Source organism: Apis cerana, linkage group LG6, assembly GCF_029169275.1.
Source record: "Apis cerana isolate GH-2021 linkage group LG6, AcerK_1.0, whole genome shotgun sequence".
Lineage (NCBI taxonomy): Eukaryota > Metazoa > Arthropoda > Insecta > Hymenoptera > Apidae > Apis > Apis cerana.
Genome location: NC_083857.1, coordinates 9,220,825 through 9,244,575, shown reverse-complemented (window position 1 = coordinate 9,244,575; position 23,751 = coordinate 9,220,825). Strand labels below are relative to the sequence as shown.

Below are 23,751 nucleotides of genomic sequence, written 5' to 3'. Positions count from 1 at the left end.
TTACGCGCATTGGCACATTGGATGGATCGTAGGGTCAGAGAATCGTTCAGAGAGGGTTCGAAAGGGTGAGAGACCCAAAGTGGAGCCTTGGGTAACCCTTCTGCCCCATTCGTTCTCCGTCCCTTTCTCTCTCTCGTGGTGAAACCGCAGGTATACGACACGTACGTACACTGGCACCTTGCGACCGAGAGATCGCACAATACGTCGAAAAGCAACCCTTTCAACCGGGTCCAGCATTATGTCGCTAAACGTTCTCCCATCGCGAGGGAAAGGGAGAGGAAAAAAAAGAAAAGGAAACTCGAGGGAACAGGTTGGGATCGGTTCCTAACCCCTTTCATAATGCTTGCTCGTAGCCCAGAAAATTCCTCTCTTTATACAAACCCTCTTCTTTTTTCTTTTCTTTCTTTCTTTTTTTTTTTTTTTTGGTGTCTACACGATTGGTTAACACGATCGAAATATGACGTATGGGTTAAACGTGATCGATAAATCCAATTTTATTGTATACCTTTATTTATTTGTTTCTTTTCTTAACAAAGAAACATAAATATAACATTAATAATTAACATTTATAGCATTTCTAAATATTTTATCCTACGATATAACTCTTAAATCATATTTCCTTGACTCGTGTGCATCCTCTTCGATCGATCCAATCTTTACAATCCTCCCAAAACTTCGCAATTCTCGAAAACCGACGTCCAACGACGACAATAGAGATCGAAACGTGGCCTGGGAAAATGAGGGGTGGCTGCTCGGGTTTTTTAGAGAAACTAGGAGCCCGGCTAAAAGCCGATAATTATCGGTGCACGCGATGATCGTTGCGGCGTGGAGCGGAAGTAGGTGGCGTTCAGGTCCGCACGAAAGTGAATGAAAGGCGGTGGCGTTTAACCTGGAACACACACGTGAATTAGCCGGTACCGATAATGAGAGAGATCGGTGCTCTCTGCTTCTGTGTTCCTTCATCATCTTCCAGGACGGAGGTTTTTGAAGGGGAAAAGTGGAGAAGTGGGGAGAATGAGAGGGATGGAAGAAATGGAGAAAACTGGGTGAATAAAATTCTTAGAAAACAGTTTTTTGAACAATTTTTGACATCATCCGGTTGGGTGATCCACTATCTGCATCCGGAATTCCGCGTGACTGCATTTATTGTAACCAAAAGAGGTTTGGTTTAATGGTCTTTTGATTGTTTTAAATGTTTCTTAAATACTCTCTAATTAATAGACAAATATTACCAACGATAATATCGGATATTATTAAATATTGATGAAGCTAAGGTAAAATTGTTAAAGTTCAAATTCAATGAATGAAACTTCTAAAAATTAACATCAAACAATTACGTTGCTCCCTCAAAACAGGTCTTTGATTTGGCGGTCTTTTGAATTTTTTAAATATTTTTTTTAAATATTCCCTGATCAATGGACAAATATAATTTCCTTTATATTTTTAATCAAAAGATTTCACTTTATTCGATATTATTATCAACAAAATAACGATGAAGCTAAGGTAAAAATTGAGTTGAAATTCGGAAAATATTATTCCCTTTAAAAAAAAAAAAAAAGAGAGAAAAAATCAATGAATGAAACTTCTGAAAATTAACATCAAACAATTATTCGCAACTTTAGATTTATACCCTTCCATTAAACCTTTCAACGCCATCGATCGTATCGATGACATTTCGCGACAACCGCCACGGATAACTTAACTCACTTCCGTAATTAGCAAAGGTCATTCGCAGAGCCAAGTAAAAATAAAAAGAAAAAGGAACGAGAACAGTGGAGGTAAGGAAAGAAGCGATGATCGTTAAAAAAGGAGAATCATAAAGTTGCGTGGAGACGAGAGGGAGGAAGAGAGAGAGGAGAAGGGCAAAAGTGAAGCTTGGAATGGATTGGAAAAAAACCGCACAAGTGTCGAAAAGCTCCTTTCGACGCGCGTAATCTCGTTCGCGAAGCTTTCCAACTTCAAAGTCTTACCACGTAAGCCTCGGCTGGTCAACAAGAAACGACTTGGCACGGGTAAAACTAGTCCTTGCTGGACTGCCCCTTCCACGCTGTTTCGAATTTTCAACCCCAAATTGAATTACAAAGCTTCTTTTTCCTTCATCGTTGAATAATCTCTGATCCCTGTTCGATCCATGACAGAGAAATTTATCTCATTTCCTTTGTTCTAATTTTGATTTTGAAATGTAGGAAGAATTGTCTTCATTTTCGATCGTTTTTATTTATATCAAAGAGAAGGGTTAAAATTATTAACAATTAAAACAATTAATTTAATGGCTTCGAGTTCTTAATAACTCGCTTTAATTTAAATTTAAATTAATATACAGAAAAATATATATATATATTCCTTTCGATTAATTTCTATTACAAGGAAGAATAGAAATAATAGAAGGAAAAATTTCGCACAAAACTTCACGAGGTGTTGATGAGTGTGCATCTCCACGTTCGAGAACGCAACGAACGTTCGAGTTAGATACGCGTGAAGTTTTGGTAGCCCGTTGAGAAACAATCTTGGTCTCATAGTTGCAGCATCACGTTCGAAAGGATCCACCACTCCCTTGATGGTGTTAGCTAATTTTACGCCGGTGTTTCCTCCGTGATTCCAAGAACTCGGAAGATTAATTGGTTTTTCGTCGGCGGTTTGCTTAAAGGAAACTTCTCATCAAAGGAGGTTTCCGCGGGAACAACGGGAAAGATTAATTAATTTCAAGATCGGCGTGAACCCGAACAATACGTTAAAAACACCATCTTCCGGATTAAATTATACAAAATATTTATTATTGCAATATTCAACGAATGTTTCCAAATATTTATTATTCCGAATATACAAAATTTCTCGATCTTAACCTTATCTTATCTCATCGCGATATTTTTTATAACATATATCCAAGATATATATATATACATATATCAAATATACTTATTCATCATACAGAAGCTCAACTGTATACTCGTGTCATACTAAATAATATACAAAATATTCTCTCTCATGCTAAAATCGTCTTTCCACAGCATTCGCTTCGACACAAGGCTTATTCATAAGAAAAACTCGTGATCCAAAGAGAGACGATTATAAATATTCCACGAGTGGGATATTCCCCTTCTTTCCATCGACTCACGGAAGATCAAAGAGCAAAAAAAAAAAAAAGAAGAAGAAGAAGAAAGTTTTCAGTCAGCGCGTCAGATCGAGGCGGGCCGAGGGTTTAATCCCATCAGCAGCCCGTTCGAGGAAGATGGCGGAAAGCGACAAAGGTGGTGGTCGGCGTCCGTTGAAACCCCATTATTCCCCGCCACGTGGTTTATCCAGTTGCAGTTGGAGAGAAACAAAAGTTGTTCGCGATATCCGTGGGCTATCGATCTCTTCGCGAAGGGTCCCTCGCGGGGAATAATGCAACGCTGAGATACACCCTTGATCCCGAAGATATCCACCGGTCACGATCCACCGCGGGCTCTGCAACTTTTGTATCACACAGGGGTCAACAAAGTTTCGTCCCTCTTTATCTCTTTCCCCGCGTATTTTTCCCTCCCTCTCTCTTTCTCTCTCTCTCTCTGCGCGCTTCTTTCTCCCCCTCTGTCCGTTGCTCGCTTTTTTTTCGGCGGCAAGTTCGAAAAAGTTGGAGAGACCAGCGACGAGAGTCCATCGTCGGTTACCGGCATCAAATATTCTATGAATTCAGAGGCGGCTTTGTGCGCTCCACCAACGCTCGCCAAGGGAAACGAGAAAATTTCCGTATTAAATTTTTACCGCCCAACTTTACACCGCGGTCTACCTGATCCTTCTTCCTCGACGAATACATCTTCTCCGAATATTTCTTAACGATTTTTGCGAGAATTATTTTTCTAGCGAGAGCTTGGTGGATGGAGTTTAACGAACAGGCTTCGTTATTTATTTGTTGCTATTCAATATATATATTGAATAAAGGTTATGTTATGAAAGGTTATAATATGAATAAACAAGTAACAAGTTATGAAAATTGATTAATTAAAGTTGAATAATCACTCGTTAGAATGCGTATTAAATAACGTTTATTCGCTTATGATATAATGAGCTTTTCGAAACAATGATTTCCTAATTATTATTGTTTTCAACAATAAATAACAACTGTTAAATTTTTTCCCATCGAAGGTGGAACAACGCGTGACGAACGAGAGTACAGAAGAAGGCAACGGAGGAGGGAAAAGGGGGAGGGGAAATCGTGTAGCATCAGCTCGTGTAGCCATAATTCCGGAAAATGAATCGTGCCTCGTCGCAGGGACATCCCACAACCGTACATCTATACAGGGTTACAATCCCCCTTCCTTACGACCTCTTCTCCCCCATCGTCCGTGCGGCTAACCCCCTCGTCAGAGGATGTGCACGATGCAACTGACCAATAAGTTTCACCCCCCTCGACTGTGCCTACTCCGCCGATCGATAGCCACGCGGTATCCGATGCCGACCATCTTTGTTTCTCTTTTTCCCTTTCTTTTTCCCTCCCTTCCTTCCTTTCTTCCTCCGTTCCAAAGGGCTCCCTTTCCTGCGGCTTTTGCACGAGACCCGCAAATGATACGTTTCCTCGAGGAAAGTTTCAGCTCGGGATCGGGAGACGGATTGATGGTCACGACATCGAGCAACGCTTGTCTAATATTAACGCGGCTCGATGGCTCGGTGGACATCGATTTTGCAACTCGAAAAAAGAAAAGGTGTATACAGAAATATATACGTATTTCGCGAGACTTTTTCTTATTTGCCTCTTCCCTGTTGATCCTCGGTTTGTGGAAACTTGTGGAAGAATATTAAAGTAGAACTCTAGATGGATAGATGAGAATTAATTGCAATAGAAATTTTATGAAAGTTTTTTTTACTTCTTTTCGTGAAAGGAAGTATATATTATCGATATTTATTAGAAGGAACATTAAAAAAAGAAAGAGAAAAATTGGGAATCAGAGGAAATATATCTGGCGGTTAATAATGTTTCGAGATTACAAAGAAAATTTGAATTTATAAATTTTGAAAAAGATAATTTATTCTTCCAGGTAACTTTACGAGTTTTTGAGATGTTTATATCATGGATGTTTACAATTACAAGAATTCCCCCGTTCTGGATATTTCGAGGAAGTTTTCCAATTAATCAAAGAAAATAATTCGAAGTTAAAAGGAAGAGGAAAAGTAAACACGCGGTTTTAAAAAGATATTCATTTTGCGTCGTTGCACTTTCAGCCGGCTTTCTCCTCGAGATAACCGCTAAAAGTTTCCTATTAAAACGGACCACCCACTCCGAGACTTTGTTGAATTTTGCCGACGATGGGAAATAAGAAATTCAGATATAATTAATATTCCCCGTAAAAACCTGCAAAAGTAAACAGCGACTTAATTTTGAATTCTTAAACATCCGTTATACGAAAAATAGGAAAAAAAAATTACAAAATCATTAAAGAATCTAAATAAATGTTATATCGAAAAACCTAAAATTGCATTGAATAAAATTTCCTAAAAGAAAAATCTTCCTCTATATAAAATGAGAGAAACGACACTGTAACTATATCGTACACTAGAAAATTTAAAAAAAAAATAAAAAAAAAAAAAGGAATCGAAGAGGAGAAGAAAGCGAATTTTCCATCCAAGATCAAGAGAAAGAAATAAAACCGAGACGAGCTATAAATTGTGAAGAATTCTTCAACATCATCTTCCAACGTCCCCAGGAATTGTTGGCGAGTGGAGGGTGGAGGCGAGTCGGATAGGCCGTTAATCAGCGGCAAGCAGGCACTGATTCAGGAATTTTTAATGGCTGATCCTCTTTCCCGGTCGCATTCTTATGGAAGGAAAACGGCGTCGATTAATTTAGCCGGGAAGAAGGGAGGGGGTCGAGCGACGTTTTGCAAAAAAGCGGCGAGAGACAATGAACGGAAGATGTGGAAAGTTGCAAAAGGGAGGACAAAGGGTGAGGAACAAAGAGGAGAGATAACGGAGCCGGCAAAAAACACCGGGAGCAGGGGGATGGAAAAGGATCCCTTCGGCCAACCTTTGGTCAAAGCGTTCGCCTCTGGTGAGAAAAATTGTGGCCGGCCAGCCATCTTCAACGTCTCTCTCTTCTTCTTTTTCTTCTTCTTCTTCCTCCCCGCGATATTTTACGCGATGTGGAGCACGATGAAAATATAAATTGACGAATGATGCATTCATTGGAATTGGAAATTTTACCAAATCGGTATTGTTGCTTAAAAATATATATTTTTGAACGTTAAAATATTTAATCCACGCGTGCTCTGCACAATTCTTTTTGTTTCTGACCCGATTTAAAAAATAAAATTTTCTTCGATCACAAACTCTTTGCTTTCGCTTTTTAAAATACACACGCAAATATCCAAGCAAATTATCGAGAAACAGGATCCCCAGTTATTTTAAACACCGAATCAATTTACCCGCGCTCTCTCCAATTCGGCCGTAATGTACACCGATTCTCCTTCTCTCCGTCCGAAGAAATTAATTGCAAAAGGGCAGATTAAACGCGTGTCAACACGAAAAGAAATGGAACATGGAGGAAAGGAAGAAAGAGGAGAGAAGGAGAATCTCTCTGAGGCGCAAAACGAGGAGGACACGAGGAGGATGGTGTTAGGGTGGAAATCTCTTCTCTTTCCACCCCCTCCGCTAGTCTTCCTCTTCTTCTTGAACGCTACTGAGAAGGCCCATGCCGTAATGAAAACATGAATACTTGAAGCCCACCCACCGCCCATAATTATATCTTCGCCCTCGGGTTAGGCTCGATCCACGATCTTCGAGGGGGAGGGGGTCGAAGACGGTGAGAGACAGCGGGAAAGAATCGAGGGGGTGGACAAGGGGTGCCATTTCTGTCCCCTAAATAATTAATTCCGGCAGTGCCGCCGGCTTAAACGCGTTGGGGAGGAAAAGTTCGATGCCAAGAACGTGTCTAGAGATCCTCCACCACCACTTTCCAACCACCCTCCCCCAGCTCGATTCTGCTGGGATCGATGGTCGTGGGGCATTATCGAGCAATATTTCAACAATGCTGATGAATTCGTCGCATAGAATTATCCACAGTTTTGTACGCTTTTCGAAGATGGAAAAGAAGATGGAATGGAGAAGAGTGAATGAATCCAACAACGAGTAATTTTTTTTTTTAAGTCTCGAAAATGAATGAGTATGATGAATAAATATTGAGAAATATATATATATATAAAGGGAGAAAAATATCGTCCTTTTAATTTTTTAAAAACTGATGTTTGGAATGGAGAAAAGAATATCGAATGATGCCAATCGGAAAAAGGGGAATAAATTGAAAATTGTTGGCGCGGAAAAGGAAAGAGGAAATCACTAATCTCGGTTTCGTCAGCGCACTTAGGAGGCTTCAACAATTCGAGGTTCGAAATTCCACGATGAGATGCCTGCCTCTTGGAAAATAAGATGGAGGATTAATGGGAACGGCATTAGGGTGTAATTTTATGGGGATTATTTTAAAGGCTTTCTCGAATCCAGTGGCTCAGCTACGATTATCTAGACATCATTAATCATGTGCCCCCGGTTTAAACTTTGCACCATGGCGTACCGAAAACTTTTAAAGCACCATTTACCCGATCTCTGTAAGGTCGCGTGCTTTATGGGGCTTCTTTGTAGTTTTCACGAGAAGAAAAAACCCTCAAAAACGTATCTCTTGTGAGATGAACAAGATTATAATAATAATTTAAAAAAATATATATATTTTTTTTAAAAATTAACTTATCTTACACGCAATTTATGCATACTGCATATCACAAAACGAAATAAAATTCTATCTAAAATAAGATCACTTTGACTATTCCATAAAATTTTAATTTTCTCTCGAGAAACATCTAATTCAATTTTTAAATTTTATTCAGAATATATAAACTTCTCATAAAGGACATATATATAGACAAACTTTTCTTCGATTCAACGATTCAATATTAACAGAGGATAGATATTGACATTGAAGAGAGATTGTAAAAAAAGAAAATCTCTGAAACTTTATATAACGGGCCGCAAACAAAAGAATCGATTTTTAAGATGGCCGATTCGAGCGGCATCGATTTAACAGAACCCTTTCCTCGTGTCCTCTTGTCCACCCTATTCCTACCCGACCAATCAAAGCGCCTCGATTCATTTAACCCTTCCTCGATCCCGACTTCACCGTGGCTCGCCAACCCTTTGCAGCATCTGTCGAGTCTGCTTCTTTTTTCGTGTAATTATGCATGCCGGCCGAGCTTTCGCCGCTGGATTGGTCAAAAGAAGGAAAGGGGGCGTGCACCTTTCACCCCTTCTATCCGTTCACCAGAACGCCTTTCGTTTCTCCGTAGCTATTAACCCTTTTAACAACCATCCATTAAATGGTTAAGTGCTTAGAAAATACTCTTGGCGTATAAAAAAGAGAGGGAGGGAGAGAAAGATTACATTTTGTCGGGAAAAATTTATTTTAAGATGAAAAACATTATTCTGCAGGATGAAAATATGATCAGCTTAGGTGGCAATTTTTAAATTGTAAACACTTCTAAGATCTGAATATTAATGGAATCTTGGACTCGTGAACGACTTTCTTCAAATATACAGTAAAACCGCCATACAATTCTAATTAAACGTTTATTACGTGCGAATTGATAATTTTTCTTGTTCCAACAGTAATAAATACGATAAATTTGATCCTCGTATTTAATTTAAGAAATGCAGGTTGTGAATGTCGGGATGTGATAAATTTTCATTGCCAATAAATCACGAGTTTAAATGTAATTTTAAACATCCTTGAGTTCCATTTTTATCCGATTATTTTTATCTCTGCTCCATGAAGCCATAGCACCCACAAAGAAAAATTGAAAAAAAGTAGCGTCATAAAGGAGCTTGAAAATCCAGGACGAGATGGAAGGAACGTACGTGGCACACGCACGTTGCATAAATATCATTAAGTTTGATCATCGAAGCATGCCGGGCATCTGGCCTCTGGATCTAAGGATTTTCAAATCTTCGAGGATAAATTTGACAGTATCGGGGATCGAGCTTTGTGGATGGTTCTTTTTTTTTTTTTCCACTCTTTTCTCATTCCATCACAGTCCGAACGCGTGCCGCAAATAAACTTCATTGTCAAGAAAAGATCTCGAGAAGAAAGGTGGAACAGTTTGATTCGATGACTTTCTTCGAATCGAAAAATATTGTACTTTTTTCTTCCTTTTTGTGATTTTCAAATATTTCTACATTTGTGACCATCTTTCATTTATAATTATATTTATACGTTGATAAATATTATATTTTTACGTCGTATATTTATTCATTACTATATAATATAATTATAATTTATACAAAGAATAATCTCATACAAACATTAAATTAAAAAGAACATTATGTCCATTGATATCGTATCAATAACGTCAACAAAATGATCAATATTTCTCTCAAGCACAAAGAATATAAAAAAAAAAATGAAAGAATAGAAAATCGTCGTATATCTCCATAAAAAAAAATCATAAAATAATTTAAATCCCAAATCCGTTCACCTCGATCCGTGATCTTTTTCACGTATAAAGAAATCGGAGGAGGAACGGTGGCAGCTGTCAATTCGCCAAATGTAGACGTCACCTTTGACAACGCGATCAAAAAACGCGACCAATAACGACAAAGGATCCTGCAACGCGTCGCGGCATTACATAAAATTATGCCAAGCCGAGGACAGGATGCGGAAGCACGAATATCGCCCTCTGTTAGATCGTAAGATCGTAGATTTGGCTAGCGCGTGGGCGATTCTAAATCCGGCACAATGCCGCCCTTGTGGCCAACACCTGCTTAAGCGCGAATCAAGAAACAAATATTAACGACTCTGTGGAGAAGTGTGTTTACAAAAGACTGCAACGCCTGTCCTGATAAAAATTCGGTCACAAGAATCGTTTTCTTTTTTACATTGGATAATAAGGATCGCAGAATATTCACTATAGATAATCGTTGATTCAAGTTTGAAAGCTAAAGAATATATCTGTGATATTTTCAAGAATTAATTCGAGATAGATATATCAAATCCCATCATTGGAAAAATTATTTTACTACTTTTTTTTAATTATTTTGATCGTTGTTAAAAATTTGAAATATCTTACGTGCTTTTCTCTCAAACAATTCTCTGGAACGAAGGAAATGAGAAATTTCGAATCGCAAAGCAAATGGTTGAAACGGTCTCCTTGAAACGTCTTGCGGCATTCACGAGCCATAAAAGAGTCGATCGTTTTCCTAAAGTCTGCTCGAAAATTTGGCCAGTTCGACGAGATCCATACGGCCACTCGACTTCTTCCTGTTCATGCTCGAAGAAGTGGCACAGTCCGGCTCGTTTGAAGTTCATCCTGTCGCCAAAGAGACCAACCACGCTGACCTATTCGTGAAAACTGAAGTGAGTATTTACAAAAAAAAAAAAAAGAAAAAAGCAAAGAAAGATACTGAGAAAACTCGAGGAAAAACAGATAAACCATAGATTCCCAACTTATAAATTATCTTTATTTGCAATTGTTCGTATAGAAAATTGTCAACTATCATAAAATTATGGTAATATCAAGAAATACTTCAGTGAACATCGTAGAGATTTTTTTAAATTTACTGCAATATTACAATATAATTCGCGAATATTATTTTTGAACTTAACTTCTAAAATCACTCTATATGTCATTTTAATTTAATTTGCATTTGAAATATGTTAACTTGTATCATATATTACACAAAGTGATTCTCTTATAAAAGTCTAAAATTAAGAGCCATGATCAATCATAAAATCATAATAACTACGTTACAATATAGAAATTCATGGACACATATTTAACAGAATCTAACTTAACTTCTAAAATATAAGACTTTATATTGTGATGCGCCATTGGAAATAAAACGTTATACTTATTTTAACCTGCAAATGCATGTTAAAAATGCATTTTTACGTGATTACGAGAAAGAAACTCGGATTTTACGGAAAGAGAGTCTCGTCTGAAAAAGAAAAAGGTTGGGAAACACTGTGATAACCGGTGGCGTGCAGAGAAGCGGCGGCTTTCTGCTTCCGAGAGCAGGAACGCAATAAAATGATCCATCGGCACGAGGTTCTCGTATATACGAGGCACGAGGATCCTGGAGGAGGGAAAGAAACGTCGGCAGCCTGTTGCTGGTCGCGTGGATCGTCGGCGCGCGCGTGTGTGCACCGGCTGCACGACAGAAAACGAGGAGGAGGAGGAGGAGGAAGAGGATGAGTAAAGTAGTAGGTGAATGGGGAAGGGCCGACAACGTGTAGCTGCTTAGACGATCTACCGTCGAAGGAACGTCTCGTCGTCCCTCTCGATGGGTATATTGTTCTCCTCTCCTCTCCTCGACTCGAAAAGGGAAACGCGTTTTATGTTTTATCTCGTAATCCAGACACGATAGAATTTCGGCTCCGACGCGACGATCCGGAAACGAGGACGCGTGTTCCTTACTCGTCGTGTTCGTCGTGGTCGTGTTAATACCGAGCAGTCGTGTCTTTTGAATTGGAAGATCGATTAGAAGATCGTTTTCGATAACTCGAGTTTATTTGTTATTTCGAGGAAAGAATAGGAGAAAGTTTATTCAATTGTGAAAAAAGTGAATAAGTTCTTTAAGAGATTTTTAATTTTACATTATTCCATAATTTCCTTTTTTAATTAATTCTGATTTAACTGAGATATATTCTTAAGTAAACTGTTTCTACATCGATTTACTAAGAAAGTTAGGTTAGGTTTTAAGTAACTCATAACATCAATCGTTTTCGTCGTGTTCAATTTACTGGTAGATTAATCTCAAGTTTCGATTAAATCGTTTGCCAATTATTTTTTAAGTATCAAAGATATTTTCTTTTTATAAATTTATTAAAATTTAATCCATATTCCAATATTTCTAGATTGACATTTATTAAACAATGAAATTTGACTTAAAAAATTCTGACCAAACAATTACCAAATTTTATATACTTCAAAACCATTCTCGAGACCATTCTTGACACATCGTAACCTCGATTAACTGTGACGATGTCGAGAAATTCTACACCTCGGTTTAAATAACGCTGACGGAGGTAACGAACGTAGCCGCGAGATACAAAAGTAGAATGCGAAGGTGTGGAGGACCAAGCCCCGGAATCCTCCGAGACCGGCATTTGTCAGTGTCCATTAGTCAGCCTAGGTGGATGACGTTTAACGCGACACAACGTTAAAGAGTTGTGTATTTGCCAAGTTAAATGAACCTTGGCACCGTGGGCGACGATTGTGCAGCTGCGAGAAGTGGCTTCCCTTTCTCCTTTCTTTCCGTCTTTCGTAGACGCGAGAGCAGGCGCCTCTTGAGGTGTGCCCATGCGAGAAAACTGTAAGGACGAGCGCAACGAGTGGAAAAAAACTGGGAGGCGAGGTGACCGTGTACACCTCTTTCGGCGTTTATAAATAAAAATAACTTCTTGCGCAGCCTCTCCATTTCTTCGACCCACCTTGCGCATTGTTGTCGGAGGAATGCCACCTCGAATGAAAGGAATTGTTCGTGCAAGACACAATCGATGTTTGATAGGCTCGTGGATAAAGCTTTGTCATATTCTTACTTTTCGTTCTTACTGATGAGGTAGGATTTTGATTGTTTAGTGATGATCGACTCTTTGTATTAAATTATTTGATATTAAATTATTTTGAGAAGAGAGTTTGAGGTTAAGATTATATTCGTTGTAAATTTGTCAGAGGTTAATTGTTAGAATACTTTTACCACTTTTGATTCTTGGTATTTTTTTAATTGCAAACCCAATTACAATCTTTACTAAATTTTCTTTCCACTAATTTTCAATTTTGTCGTCGTTAATATTAACGACAAAGGCCAGAAGTTTCCTCTACGAGCAGCTGTGTGACACCTTGTTATCAAACGCTATTCCCATTCAAGATTAAATTCTAACAAGTTTCCATCGATCGACGACACTACATTACGCTGTATGTATCCGTTTCCATTTCCGTGGCCCAGTGATGTACGCCCACGGGGCGATAAATTAAGGGCCCATAGTGGTTTCGTTACCTTTGCTTGGATTTATGCGCCATTAACATAGGACAGGTGCGTGCCTCGTTGCACGGAGGCCCCGTGTTTCAGACTGTATCTTTCTCTCTCTCGAGATAATAACACGTTTCGAGATATCTCGATTCTACATCGTCGATGGATTTTGACAAGGTGCAATCGCATCGATTCTCGCTCGTCGATTCTAACGACTTAATCGATGGTAACGACTCGTATGATCGATGATTTCACCAGCAGCGAAGCATTTGGTGTCACTTGTGTGGTCCACCCTTGCATCTTCATGGATCGTTCGTCTTTTCGTCTTCTTTTTTTCCCCCCTCCCTTTCCTTTCGCATGGTTTCCTTGAGTGGGCCTCGCATTGTCGCACATTGTCCATCGTAAGAATACGAACCCGCGGACGAAACTGGCACGGTCGATTTAATTTCTCGCTGATTTGGAGTTTCGAAAGGTCTACGTGACCGGTCGGTGGAAGTGGGATTTCGACTTTGTAACGAATTCGCACGAAACCCACCTCTTTGCGTTTGGATTCTAAGGAATCTCTTGTTCGAATTTCGTCCATGATATAGCATTCTTGATACAATTTTTTTCAAAAATTGGAAATTTTTATTTCTTTGGAAATTTCGAATACGCGTTTCATATACGTAAGTATATGTATATGTTAACTTAAATTATTAAATACAGTTTATTAGTATAAAATTGGAAATTTGTTATTTTCTTTCGATTTACATTCCAAATTTCGAATTAAATTATTAAAAATCAGAAATTGAGTTAAAAATTTTCATTATTGAATACGTATAATATAATGAGAAGAATGAACGAGACGAGGGATGAAAAAAATTGGCATAAAATTTCGAGACACTTTTAAAAAAAAATTAAATGGTTGAATGGGCATCGTTGAAAAGCTTGTCTATTTGACTTGGAGTTTTTTTTTTGTTTTTTTTTTTTAATTTCAACAGTTTCAACGACTGACGGCTCGAAGAATGAAGCTTTGAAGGGAAAGAAGAGAAAGAGGGACACAAAAATTGACTTTCAACGGGGAGCTCTATTATTAAGTTGGATTGGACAAGTTGTCACTGTCACGGTGTTGTACACGGATCGACGAAGATTCAGCGAGCAAGTAAGAGGGCCGTGGAAAAAAGTATTTGAATATGGCAAAACTCGAGAAGAACGCGATCTGTAACTGGCAAAACGAGTTCGATCCCGATGACCTCTTCGCCTTCGGGCAACTTTTATTGAAGAGACGAAATCGACGTCCGTTATTTCAACGTTTTCGAGAGAGAGAGAAAACTATAACCGATGTCTCTAGATTATATATCACTTTTATTATATCGTTGTTTTTGAAACAACAATAATTTAATTCGAATATGAAATATCACGTGACATATATAAATAACCGATTTAATAACCGCGAATAGAATCTCCTTTACAATTCAACCAATATTATTTTACTGATATTATTTTAGAGATTACTCCCGAAGAGAAGAGTAATTGCAGAAGAGGAATCCACGATATCTAACATCATTACGAAATAATATCGATTTGTTTCGATATATTTTATGATTCTACTCCAATACTACCAATAATTCCACGCCATATCGAATCTCGACGAATCGTCATCGAACGTGTTCGCCTTTCGTTCCTCCACTTCCGCCGCGCCGCCATCGCAGCTGTAGCGCACGAATTAGTCGTTGCTACGAATAAAGCGATCTCGCTCTTTATCCCCCTTTCCCTTTTACCTTGCCTACCCTTCGGAAATATTGGTCAAACCTGCCCTAGAGGGGAGGTTGATCGGGCAACGGGGGTGGACGCTGAAGGGTGCCGATCCCAAAGGGCAACCCCAGCACACGAGCCCGCACCCCGCCTCGAATTACTCACCAACTTTCCTCCCCATCCCGTTTCACCCGAAAAATCCAAAAACGAAGGGATTTGCTCGCGTGTGCGAGAGCAACGTTGCGTGGGGTCGTTTCTCTCTCATTTTGTCTTTCTCATCGCTCTGCAACCCTGCATCTCTCCGTCGGCAGGGACCAGGAGGAGGATTCGATGACTCTTTCTTTCGATATGAGAGGGAAAATATGAGGGAAATCCTTTCTCATTGGGAGGGAATGAAGATTATATGAATATGTAACGAGAGAAAATTTAGAGATGGACGGGATGAAACTTTAATTCGGCCGAAAACCGTTTATTAATTCAATTCATATATTCTGGGATTGAAAGTTTCGCGATTACGTGATTAGATATCGCGGAGCGTAACAGGAGGAATATTCCATATTCGTCGTGTCCGATAAAAGAATTATTAGGAGCATTTAGAAAGCAATTTATCGGGGCGATTAAATTTTAAATATAACGACTTTGATAACATCATCCCATAAAAGTGAATACGAAAATTCTCTTAAAACCTTATTACCCTCACTTCGTTTCACTCACTCCGGATTTAATTTTCGAAAATTGCTAAATTTCCATTCCGTTCGAAAACTCCCTTTCCGTCTTCTTTTTCTTTTCTCTACCCGTTCGATCGACTCTCGACGTTCGTTGTCGATCACACCATGATCACAATCACCATCAAAATTAAGAATTGTATCGAAATTGTATCGAGGAATCCGATTGATTCTCGAGCGATCGAGGGATTGCGGATCCGGTCACTTTTCTGCTTCCTTAAATCTCTTCACAGGGGTAGCCGAATCACACGTCAAACGCAGAGACGGACGTTTTTGTTACGTGGAAGAGAGAGGGGGAAAAAAGAGGAAAAAAAGGAAAAAGGAAAAAAAAATATCGTGCGTGCCTCGGGTCGCCACCACCGCCACCGAGTACGGGGTGTAAGAGTACGCGGTATATAGAGATGAAAGGGGGTGAAGGACAGCAGAAAATGTAGGGTGGTTTTAGGTCCTCCATTCAATTTATCGACGGATTGACAGCTCTGTTAGGCCCTTGTTACGCAGAAGCACGTTACCCCGGAAAGAAGAGAGAGGGAAAGAGAGAGAGAGAAAAAGGTGGACGATTCTAATCGTACTTCTTTTCCGTCTTGCATACGTTTCCGGGTAAAAATAGTCCGTTTCGGTGGATGGCTCCACGGCGAGGGTAAAACCGGTACACTAAGAAAAATCGTAACCTCGAGAAAATCGTGCGCGGCATCCAGAGTGGAAGTTTTTCTCGATACGTGTGAAAAAAACGAATAATTGCCGATACGATCGTATCGTGTTTGTAAGACCATGAGAAAAAATGAAATCGTAGAATCTGGTTCCACAAAGTTTAGAAAAATTTGTAAATCGAATATTTTTATTTAAAATAATGCTCATAATATTGGATATATATATAAATTTACAAATATAATCTTGCAGGAATATTAATATATCATTTAAATTCCTAAAGGAATGAAAATTGTTGAAATTTGAATACGACTCACGTAATGAATTTACAACTTCTCGAGAGAGAAAGTCTTTCGACATCGAGAATACCGTCTTCCAAAAACAGTCAACAAAGTCACAGTATTTCAAAAATCATGAAAATTACTTTATTTAAAGAAAAAAAAAAATATTTCTCCAATGAACGGAATCGATCGATAGAAATCCGTTTTTCGATTCACAGACATATTCGTTCGTTTCATTGAACTTTTCTCAGAAATTGTGTACAGATGATAAAGGTTGAAGGAAGCCATCATGAAAAACTTCAACGATAGTGGGACTGATCACAGGCACCGTTTGATTAGGACATCCAGTTCATACAAGGCTTGGCCTCGGTTAATCGGACAGTGACGCATCGACACGAGAAGAGGTTTGAAAATCGGTCACTCTGTTTATCTTGATATATTCCTCCCTAAAAATGGATAGATCGTTTCTTCTTCAAACGTTTGTTTGGAAGGGCTGCAGCTTCGAATTTTTTTTCTTCTTCTTCTTCTTCCTTTAAACGAATTCTCGTTTGGCCAACGAAAGGTCTCGTCGTACGTATAAAATCCAATCCAGATCGATGGATTCTGTTAACGTGGCCAGGTGTGCTTTGGTCAAACTGTTGCGTTGTTGGCCACTCTCTTCTCGCGCACTTTCACCCCTCCCCTCCTCTCTGGCTTTCACCTAGAACGGTTAATCGGAAGTCGCAAGTGGAAGCGGAGGATCTTCAGGGGATGAGGGAAAAAAATTTAGGGCGCGTTTATCCGCTTAGAAAACGAGAGCCGGGTAAACCAAGGCCGAGAATAATTCCTTTTGTGCATCCTCGAGATACCGATATGCCGAGATAAATGATTTTTTTTATTTTTTTATTTTTTGCATCTCGATTCGATTAGCCGCTTCCCTTCCCTTCGATCGTTTTTTCGTTGAGATATCGCAAGAGAAATATTAGATCGTGCGTTCATAATATTGTAAAAATAATGTAAAATTACTGATCCAATATAAGTGAAAAAAATAACAAATTTGTCAAATCCATGATGAAATATTGATGAAAAATTAAAATATTTTTTTTACAGGTATATCAAACTATATTTTTATTTTAACAGCCTAAATTTTTAGGCAGGGAAGAGATACAGCCTATCTTTTGCCATTTACGTTCATTTAATTCATTTTCACTTAAGACTTTTACTTAAATAAAATTTATGAATAAAAATTGCAAAAATATGTAAATCAGGAACGTGCACATCGTTCACGTTGTATAAGAAAAGATTCAAGGACAGGGAGAAGGCCATGCGAAAAAAATGAAAGCGGCCACGTTCCTCCTAGACCAGCTGCTGTGTCCAGCCACGTCTCCTCCAAGTCTATTCGCACACCACATGTTCGTCAGTGGGTGAACACCGAAATTAATATCGGGATCGGTATTATTAGGCTTGGTCATTAGGCGGTATCCAACGATTAGACGATTCTTAATAAGCTTGCGCCAAATTCTACGTGATCAATAATAGATTAGCCGGCCGACAATCACCGATAAGTGTTTGGAATTGTGTGTCACGGTATCTTCGAGTAAACACATCGAGGCGCCGGTTAACGTGTACATATATATATATATATATGTGCGTGTGAAAAACGTGGCAATTGTTTCGTCGAAAACGTCAACAAGCGTGTTCGACATAGGACTTTAGCCTGCCTCTCTAATCGACAACTTTTTATTTTTATCGAACGTCACGGTTTATCAATGAACTCCCATTAGTCCGTTCTTAAATATTTATTCGAGTGAATCGTACGAATTTTAACTGGATTTCTCGTTCCATTGTTCTCTGTATAGATCGATATTGTAAAAGTTGTATTCAATAATTCCATAATGGATATTTCCTTCAATTTTCCAGGGAATATTTATAATTCCAAAAATTTTTCGAATATATTTTTTGGAAATATAAACAGTTTACTTGTCACCCTTTTTCTCCAATTTTCAATTTACATTCCAGAATGGATTCGAACGATTCGATCCGAATGAAATCTCCACTGCTCGAACGAAAATAATCTCTGGTAGAAATTTAAGCAAGATAGAAAGGAGCTAATAGTATCAAAGATTCAACACACGAGTCATTTCCTCTATCTAATTAAACATTCTTCGCATCTTCAAATTTTCAAAAACCTTATGTATTTTCCCCTAAAACGAATCCAATTGTTCCTCGATTTCAATCTCATGAAAAAAAAAAAAAAAAACAGGCGCTTCCTGACCGTTGCAAAGAGTCGTTACAATCGACGAATTTTCCTTCCTCCGGCAAGACAGATGATTCTGATCGCGCTCGAATCGATCGCGCCAAGGAGCGCCTAGAGTTTTTCAATTATCCTAGATGGCATATTTAAATACTTGGAAAAAGCTTACTCGCCGAGATTCTTATCTGCTATAACGGTCACCGCTCGGTCGATTGAGAGGAGGGAAGAGAAAAAAGAAAAAAGAAAAAAAAAAAGAGAAAAAGAAAAAGAGTCCACTCGAGAGACGCAACCGAAACTTTTCCAGAGCTGACTCGTACAAGTTCTTTGTGGCGAAACCGTGACCAACGGTTGCTCGTCAACCGCAGATCAAGATATCGATTTAATCTATAGCGGTGTGGTCTCTATGTAAAGCGGTTCCGGTTGACAATAGGCAGATTTCAAGGTAGATTGGTTTGCATAAATTGGACCATCCGTGTGCAGTATTTCCGTGTTTCCGTTAGAATTTCCTCGTCTCACGCTGAAAAAAAGCATCGCTCATCGAAAAAACTGGCCGATTTTTCGTTTATTCCGGTGAAGGGGGAGAGGAGAGGGATGTGATGATTTTTACTTTGATAATTTTGTTCTTTTAAACTTCCCGATTTTTCTTCTCCCTTTTTCTTTTTTTTTTTTTTTAATATATATATCACGAAAGATTTTTAAATTTTATTTTTTATCTTCAATGAAATTTCATTGCATTGATTTCATTATCGCGTTTATAATTAGTTTAAAATTTTTAGGAACGTAAAAAAATGATTTTGTACAATCAAAAGTATTTATTGGCTTGACGATTAATTTAATTTCAAAATATGTTGAGTACAACTGAGTACAACTTAAAGCATTATTTCTTACTGTCAAGTATAGTAAAGAAATATAAGCAGCACGTCGGTTCATGTCATATATAAAAATTAGAAAACAGGGCAACGCGGAACAAGAGACATCGTTGTGTATTTTTGTCCTCAGACGAATGTGTACGTTACTTTTGCACAGCTCGTTGGATTATCCAGATTATAGAGGACTAGTTTGTTTGTATCTGTTCACGAAGAAACGAAGAAGATATTTTTGGAGAAGATACGAAGAGCCGAGATTTCGGTGCATACGTGTCACGTGTTTCTCTGAGTAACGTAATATATAAAAAGAAAGAAAGTAATTATAAAATGAAAAAATTTTGAATTTTTTTGTTCGAAATGGTTGACTCTTTAAAAAAAAATAATAATAACTAAAAATTCTACGAAATCTTTATAAAGTTACAATGCATAAAGTATACAATATTCGGGGATATTTCTAATTTTATAAAAGGTATAAAAACGAATGAAAGTTGGAACTTTTACCGAAATGAAAAATGAAAGCAATGTTAAATAGGAAATTTTAACTGCGAAGTTGGCATACACAGAGGTGCAATATTTCACCAAGTAATAAAATAAACCGACGCAACACCACCATAAATCTAATTAAAAAATGTTAAAAGCGACCCCCGTGAAAAGTGTCACAATAACTGCCATTTATTTTGAGGAAAAATACAAGTTTTACAGGTCACCTAGTATTTAAAATGGTGAAATAAAACGTGCCCTTTTCTCACCATCTTTCGCTTTCCGAAAGAGAATCGTATAAAAGTGTACACAATATAATCGACCATAACTTCAGACGAAGAGGAAAAACCGATCGGTCGAAATTTCGAGTTTAGTTTTCCATGCGAGGAAAAGAGAGAGAGGAAAAGAAGAGGTATACCTTTTCTCTTTCATCATTTTCTCTTCTCAAACCCTGGTTGGACCCCAATATTTTTATACCTGATAATTTGCGCTTGTAAAATTATAAAAGTTCGAATACCCCCCAATAAGTCTGTTTACCCTGAAAGAATGTCGGGAAAGGGGGGAGGGAGAGAAAGGTCCCTTTACCTTTTCTTTTGTACTGCAAACTGGAGCAATCAATTCTTTAGTAATTTTAATTGTCGGTATTACCCTCTCGTTTCTCCTCTTACTACTTTTACTTCCGTCGTGTTTTCGTCGGAGATGAGAAACCTTTCCTCGAGGACAATCGTATAGGAGTTTTAGTACCACAAAGAAAAAGAGAAAAGGAGAATAATAGGAAAGAAAGAAAGAGAAAGAGTAAAATATTATAGAGATCAGAACCGTGCTATAACAACCTTTTAGCATTGGATTCGTACAACCCTATGTCCGTTTTATGTCCATTGCTACTAAAATTGCCCGGTCGTTAGACTATTTTCCAACATATTTTTAAAATTTTCTCCTTCTTCCGTCCTAAATTTTTACCATCCTTACTTATATCAGGAAATTTTATATCTCTGCGACGACCAATTTGGAAATAGATTACATCATCGTTACATGATCGATTTACGTTTTTTTTTTTTTTTTTTGCGAATTTTCCGCCTCGGTTTCGTCGATTCACAAAATAACGTGCGTAGCAGGTAAAGAGTTAGAAATATCATCCGACGCACAGTAGTGGATCACCAGGTAAAGGCTTTTGCTTCGTGTCAAAAGCCTAAGGGTTAAGTATCGTAATAATTGCCAATGATCTTGCAATTGTGAGCGATTTTTCTTTGCGTTCGTTGCAGGCAAAACTTTTTTCTCTTCTTTTTTAAAATTCGAAAATAGAATTAATTTTCTCTTATCTTTCTCTTTCTCTCTGAGACTAATACTTTTTTACAAATTTTCTATAAAATACACTCGCCTTCTTCGTTACAATAATTTATTAGATATATCCTACATCGAAAATGCTTTTTGATTTTACTACGTCCCTCTTAAAAATCGTTTGCTCGCGCAATAAATCACAATAAAGGATTAAGAAAGCTAAAGTGATTATAAAAAAAATTCTATCATAATCTATCTTAGTCAGAAATCAATTTCCACTGGATCACCAAGTAATAACGAAGAGATACAAGAAATTTTCCCATTTTTTTACTCCATCCATTACAACATCTCAAAGTTAAAAAATTAATAGAATCGTGTTTCGAAAATCGCGAAATCATCGTCTCCCTTTCCCATCGAATTTCAATCGATATCTAAAATCTCCTTCGCCGGCCGAGCATCGGCAACAGAATCGAACGCGAAAACTCTCACAAGCGTGGAAATATCAAACAACACTTATACAATCCAGGCGTACGCACGCGTGCACACACCTGAAAGATCGAACCTATACAAAAGCCATTCTTCCCGGTTTTTTATCGTACACTCGCGTGTGCCGTGATCCCTATACAGGCACGCGCATCGCACGCCCGAACACGGGCAGGTGAGAGGAGGAGAACGCGCGCGCGTGCACGCGCGAGCGTGTCTCTCGCACTTTTCACCCCCGAGGCTTAGGAGAGAGAGGGAGAGGGAGAGAGAGAGAAAGAGCCCAACCCCCAGGGTTACGATGTCGAAACACGAAGGAAGGAAGGAAGGAAGGAAGGGAGGGAGGGGTGTGGTGTTTCGATAGAATTCGTTTTTTCCGAAAAAACAGTGGAAGCCCTGTGCTTTTTCGACCATTGTACTACACCTTTCCACGTTATCGCAGCACGGAAGTCGCGACCAACGTGAAATCCCTGCCGTTTCGCGACGATACCACGCCGTGGCCTGCGTAAATTGCATTGTTCGCCACTCGCGTTTCATTCTACCGGTTGAAAGAGACGTGGTACGTGAAAAATGTGTCGAGGAACCGTGAACGATCGACTAACGAGATTTGTTTTTTTTTATTTTTCTTTTTTTTTTTTTTTTTTTTTGGTTCGAGCGAAGAGATTTTTTTTGGATTTCTTCTTTCTCCGTCATTTTTTTGTTTCCCGCTTTTCGTCATCGGTATCGATACAAAAAAAAAAAGAAAAAAATGTTCGCGAATATACTTTCGGATCGGAGAGAAATAGTTTCGTTTAGAATCGTTTCGTTTAGATTTCTCTTCTTTTTTTTTTTTTATCATCTTTTATTTGTATCGGACGATGTTTTTTTTTTAAGTATAATATTTGTTTTCAACGAAAAATAGTGCTTAGTAGTCTTGCAAGTATACGCGTTCGTGTCACACGATTAATCAGTGTGGATACGTTGATCGCTGCATATTTAATGTCACGCGCCCGTCTATCGTTGCAACGACGACGCGTTGGAGCTTCAAAGGAGACGTAGTAAGTTTGTAGACGTAGTGAGTCGTAAATGTTTTCGCGACGCGATTCTTATCGACCGCAGATGAATTATTAAGAATGGTGTTAAAGTCCTACGAAATTCTTACGAACGACGTAAAAATGGAAACGACGCGAGATTTGCGAATCAGTATGTACCAAGAATAAATAAAAAGCTATTATATTGTACGTGAGAAACCTTTTTAAGCTTTTAACGTTTGTCGTTTTTTAATAATCATTATTAGATACTGATACGATATTTTGTTACATTTGTTACAAACGTTAAAGCAAAGAGTAAACATCTATAATGTATTTGACATTACTTGGATACTAAATATTTGGCCATTTATTATTTTATATTCATCCTATTGTATATATATACTTATCCATATATTCTATATCTTTTAGTATAGATACATATATATGTATTATCTATATATATCGTATTTTAATAATTAACCATTTTTAACCATTCGTGTAAAACAAGACATTATTAAAATTATTTAATATTATATCGATATTAATATCAAATCATAACATTCTATTACATTTTGTATATTCTAAGTTTTATTTATAAATGCATATTGAATATAGATACTAATTAACAATCATCTTTTTCGCATAATAAAAAGAATTCTTTTATTATTATTATTTTTTGTATTTCCATATAGAGTCAATATGAATATTAAAAGATTGATACAAAAAAAATTTTTCGAAGATTATTGTTTCAACAATCAATTCACAGCTTTCTTCACGAAGTCAAACGGAATAAAATTGGAACGTGTATTAAGAAAATAACGCAGAAAACGGTTCGCTTTTTGTAACAATCTCCTTTTACACCTCTCTTGATTTTTTTTATCGTTTTTGTTTCTTGCGATTTGAAAGGGTGAGCGACAACACACAGGTTTGGTTTATAGTTGCAGAACATTGTCAAGCTCGCTTTTTCCCTCTCCGTCACGTCTCGTCCACTCCCTATCTTTTCTCTCACAGGTTTCACCGATTACCCGCCTTCTA

The 23,751-nt window shown here is 38.0% G+C and overlaps 1 protein-coding gene and 1 long non-coding RNA gene across 2 annotated transcripts in view; one reads left to right on the top strand and one right to left on the bottom strand.

Moving 5' to 3' along the window:
• Positions 1–492: 492 nt before the first annotated feature.
• Positions 493–23,751, bottom strand: part of LOC133666256 (uncharacterized) — a 23,855-nt gene continuing 596 nt past the window's right edge. Inside the window, exons 2-3 of the long non-coding RNA XR_009830171.1 lie at positions 10,080–10,348; positions 493–889 (exon numbers count right to left, since the gene is read on the bottom strand). This is a non-coding gene — a long non-coding RNA (uncharacterized LOC133666256). The remainder of the gene's footprint in view (positions 890–10,079; positions 10,349–23,751) is intronic.
• LOC107993746 (protein krueppel) overlaps positions 22,787–23,751 on the top strand; it is a 15,572-nt gene continuing 14,607 nt past the window's right edge. Inside the window, exon 1 of the mRNA XM_028664777.2 lies at positions 22,787–22,888. Within this exon, the coding sequence (XP_028520578.2) occupies positions 22,819–22,888 (70 nt within the window). The 5' untranslated portion in view covers positions 22,787–22,818. The remainder of the gene's footprint in view (positions 22,889–23,751) is intronic.